We start from the raw sequence: 4,809 nt of genomic DNA, 5'->3' as shown, positions 1-4,809 counted from the left end.
GGGAGAGAGAGAGAGAGAGAAAGAGAAGTTTTAGTTTTAGTACTTTTAGTTAGACTTTTACGGCACTTCCAGAACACAATAAGGTCAATCATATATAAGTGCCAAAGATTAGAGGTATGACAAGAGAGTAACAAACAAAAAAGGAGGAAGGGTGATAAAGACGACAGATATTTGATCATTGATAGGAAAGAAGAAGCAAACCACACCAGATCACCCGCCAACCACCCACAGAAAGAGAAAGAGAGGGGGAGGGAGAGAGAGAGAGAGAGAGAGAGAGAGAGAGAGAGAGAGAGAGAGAGGTAGTGGTAGAAAGAAAGAAATGGAGATCACAAAAAGACAATCACAATGGTACAGAAAAGAAAGATTTTGAAAAAAGGAACAGCACACAGAACATAACAGTCACAGTAAGACTCAACACAAAACGAAGATCCACATCCAATATAATGACTTATTTCTAAAGACAGTCAAATAAAAAGGAACAATTTTCTTTTTTAAATTTCACTTTATTTTATTATTTTATTATTCATTTTACATCAATGTATTGTTATATTATATATAGTTATTATAACACATGACAAAGGAAAGACTGTAAATACTGTCCAATAATATCAATTGATGGTAAGATAATAATATGGCAAGACAAGACAAAGAAATCCCTTTGTCTGATCATTTTCTTAAAAATGAATTTATCTTACTTTACTTGGATACACATCTGATCTGCAAACAAATTTTTCAGAGTATATAGCACTCAGGAGGCTTATCCATTTAAAACTAAAAACAAGCCGAGGGAGGAAGCGATCCCTGTTTACAGTATATGTGTTTTTCATTTTGTATCATGTTAATTGTTATGCGTTTAGGGGAGGGAGGGGGGGTGTGTGTGTGTGTGTGTGTGTGTGTGTGTGTGTGGGGGGGGGTGTGTTTAGGGGAGGGAGAGAGAGATAGAAAGAGAGAAAGAGAGAGAGATACGCTCTGGGAGAATTGGATTAACTAACACAAAAAAACTACAAATTTATTTTTCAAGCCCTCCATGAGCCTCCCAATATAACTTCAATCAGGTGCGTTATCTCTCCATTGTAAGGGAAAGAAAAAGGGGTATCTCCTACATGAAAGCTATGGCAAGCAAGCATGAAAGCGAATGTTTGATCATTCATTTCCTCGTTTGGTTTAGAAGTCAATCTATAAATTTTATTTCAGGAGTCTGTGCTTATGTGACAATTTACTATTGGCCTACAGCTAATTAAGTAGTCCTACTACTAGACAAAAAAGAAAAGATGTTGGTCCTCTTCAAATAGAATTTCAAATGAAACAAGTGACAAGCCTGCTTATAGATGATTATTAGTGGATTGTTGCCACAGAAAAAAAAAAGCCGCTGCCAACAGATTTATGTTTATATTTATAATGTGTACCAGTAGGCTACCATAACCATGTGATTTATGTAAAAATATACATTTCATGATGGGAACAGACAGGGAAGTACCCTTGATGAGTTACTTTCTGTTTCGGAAATGACACTTCAGGAAGACAATTCTTCCCTAGCCCTGAGAATGAGCATGCATTGTTTTAAAAAAAAATTGACTTGAAAATTACAAGCTTCTATTGGACATGATGTCAATTGTGGAAACTGGAGAAAACCAAACCACAAGCAAAAAAAACCAACATAATAAGGCAATTCAATCAAACCCAAAAACATCAGCATAATTACACTACACAATGATCTACTGTTTGTTTTAGTAGAGGTTTTACGGCGCTCGCAACTGCATAAGTCATACGAGCGCCAGAAGATTAGAGGTGTTACAAGAGAGTACTTAACAAACATAAAAAAGAAGAAGGGGAGATAAGGACAATAGATATTTGACAGGAAAGAAGAAGCAAACCACACCAGAGCACCCGCCAACCGCCCATACAATGATCTACATTATTATTAGTAAAATTATTAGAACTGTCAAGATTCACCATCTGTCTTTTATACGACTAAAAGTAATAAATATATGGGCTTGTTTTGCCTGCTTAGAGATGGTTTAGGACATGGGGAAACAGAATGGAAGAATAATAATCTTTTACTTAATTGAATAAGAAATTAATTTTACCATTCTAACAAAGCAATAGTAATGTTGAGTGTAATCGACAGATGAACTGAGCAGGACGGCCCAATTTATGAATGACAGATACCAGACTTCAAGCGTGATGCAATCGAGAAGAAGAAGAAGTTGAGTATAATGTTGATCGATTTCCGAGCCCATTTTGTTCACTTAAATTTTCTACATGATTTTTGGTCATGGAATGTCAGGTAACTTTGACATGAGCAATACCATAATATGAGCAATACCATAATATGAGCAATACCATAATATGAGCAATACCATAATATGAGCAATACCATAATATGAGCAATACCATAATATGCCAGTGTGCTTATTAAAGGCAAAAAACAAGAAAAGCCAACATTGGAATAGACCGAAGATACTGAAAATTGAAACAGAAAAACATGCATGCCTGTCCCTACTCCAATTTAAGCATACTGACTATAAAAGTTGAATTCTTGAAGGGATACAAATTATTGGACCGATCATCAGCGAACGTAAAGCCGCATGAGATTAAAATCAAGAATGACTTTATGAAGAGATTTCTTAATCCTTCACATTTAACAATCAGAAACAAAAAACTAAACCATTAAAATCGAACCCTCTGAACGACATCAGTTCAACATTGAATATAAACCACAAGAAGCACATGCCAAAAATAACAACACAAAAGAAGTATATGCTGTCTCCACTCCATTCAAAGTAACCGGAACAAGAAACTTAAAAAAAAAAAAAAAAGTCTGACCAGTATCACTAAATCAGTTTGTCTCTTTACACGTCACATGCTTGAGTGGCAAATAAAACAGTGATAAATTTTTAATGTACGCTTTTTTTTACTGTACCATGACACAGCATCGGTACACTTAGATCAACCACTGAGTCTACACAGTAGTCATTCAGAGAGATAAGATGCTTGTATCCATGTATTTTTTACCAACCCCCCCCCAACAAAAAAAAACCAACACAAAAAACACAAAAAGAGAAAGACTTAAATGACAAAAGCGTCATTATGTACATGACTTACAATATACACATAGATGTACCACACATTTTATGAATCGCAAACTGCAAGAGACAGACCAGAATACCCAAGACCTGTGTATCAGTATAAGGGGTAAAATAATTTCATGATGATATTATATTCTACTTGTATCACAGTATCAGTTGACATCAAATCTGACGTAAATAAAATATATCAGAACTGGTCGGGGAGACAAACAGCCTGTTTCTCCAATCTAAATCGACACTAGAACTTTGCTATTATTAGCTTCGACATTCATGTTTGGGTTTATTTACAGCATTAGAATGGATTTTGACGACAAAAAAACATGCAGATCTACTACTCGTCAGCCAACAACAAAACTACCTCTAGACTTTTAATCTATTTTCCAGAACACGCTTTACTTGATTCATCCTGAGTGTGAAGGGCATGCTTCCTGAAGTGTGAACAATACACAATATATATATATATATATGTAAAAAACTATATATATTTTAAATATTGCACTTTACTACTGCAACGAGTAGTAAACTGACATTCTCCCTCTCTCTCGAGCATGATGACAATTGTGCTGAGACTTGATGACTCCAGAGAACTTGAAACACTTCTTTCTATTTATCATTATCATAAAACAACCTCAACTGAATTTGTTTGAAAGGTAATTTATATAAAAAAACTAAGAGGAACAAGTGGAAAAATAGCCAGGACCTAGCATCGTTTCGTAAAAGAAAACAATTTTTAAAAGTAACTTTCAAACCAGGTGGTGGGTTTGACGGTTAACAAAGCCAGAAAACAGAACACTGTTGAATTTTTAAAACAATAAACAAGGTAAGATGAGTGAGGGAAGAAAATACTGGAGAGAATCTTTAAATTAAAAAAAGAACACTTCGCTTACAAAGTTTGGAAAGAAAAAATGTGTCAGGCTGGAGCGACAAAGTGGGGGGAAAAAAATAATTTAATCCATCATTTTCTGTAACTGTTTATTCCGTTCAAACATCTTGGCTCTGTGACTCTGACTTAAGACAGGGGAAATGACATCACCGCACTGCTGAATGAGACGGCCAAACCTCTCCCTGTCCACCGCATACGCCATCCACTCCCCGCGCCGGTCTTCATTCCCAATTATGTGAACTGTCTCCAACACTGAATCAGCTGCAAAATGAATCTGAGGAAATAAATTCAAGTTTTGTTAATAAAATGAGTAAAATAATTTAGAAAATTGACAGTACCGGTACTTAAATTATGTTAAAAGTGCTTTATGAAATATGAAGAAATGAATGGCAGCCAACGCAAACATTTGATAAAAGACAGTTCTCATACAGAATGAAAACGGTTACCGTAGTATAGCTGGAAGAAGAGAGAAGAAGAAACACTTTTATAATAATAAATTAACTTTCTCAATAAATACAAAAAAAGGGGGGGGGGAAACAAAAAAATGAGAAAAAAACAGACATGGCCACAACCATTTATTAAAGAACGAAAATGAGACAATTTATTCAAAGTCAAAGTGACCAATGGATGAAAAGACACAAAGAGAGCAACACACTTCACACCTGAATCGCTAAAAAAAAAAAAAAAAAGAAGAAGCAAAGCAGAACAAAATCACAAGGGAAAAACAAAATCACAAGGGAAAAGAATTTTCAAACAAATAAAAAATCAACCCTGTCTCATCCCATAAAACAGAATTATACACACACACACACACAGAGAGAGAGAGAGAGAGAGAGA

General features: G+C 35.1%; 1 protein-coding gene across 1 annotated transcript in view; it reads right to left on the bottom strand.

Moving 5' to 3' along the window:
* Window positions 1-4,036: 4,036 nt before the first annotated feature.
* The window catches only part of LOC106013799, a gene marked incomplete at its 5' end in the record, with an annotated part of 5,617 nt that continues 4,844 nt past the window's right edge, over window positions 4,037-4,809 (bottom strand). Inside the window, 1 exon segment of the mRNA XM_013090462.1 lies at window positions 4,037-4,233. Coding sequence (XP_012945916.1) covers window positions 4,037-4,233 — 197 coding nt within the window.

Source organism: Aplysia californica, unplaced genomic scaffold, assembly GCF_000002075.1.
Source record: "Aplysia californica isolate F4 #8 unplaced genomic scaffold, AplCal3.0 scaffold01292, whole genome shotgun sequence".
Classification (NCBI taxonomy): domain Eukaryota; kingdom Metazoa; phylum Mollusca; class Gastropoda; order Aplysiida; family Aplysiidae; genus Aplysia; species Aplysia californica.
This window is presented reverse-complemented; position numbering and strand designations above follow the sequence as displayed.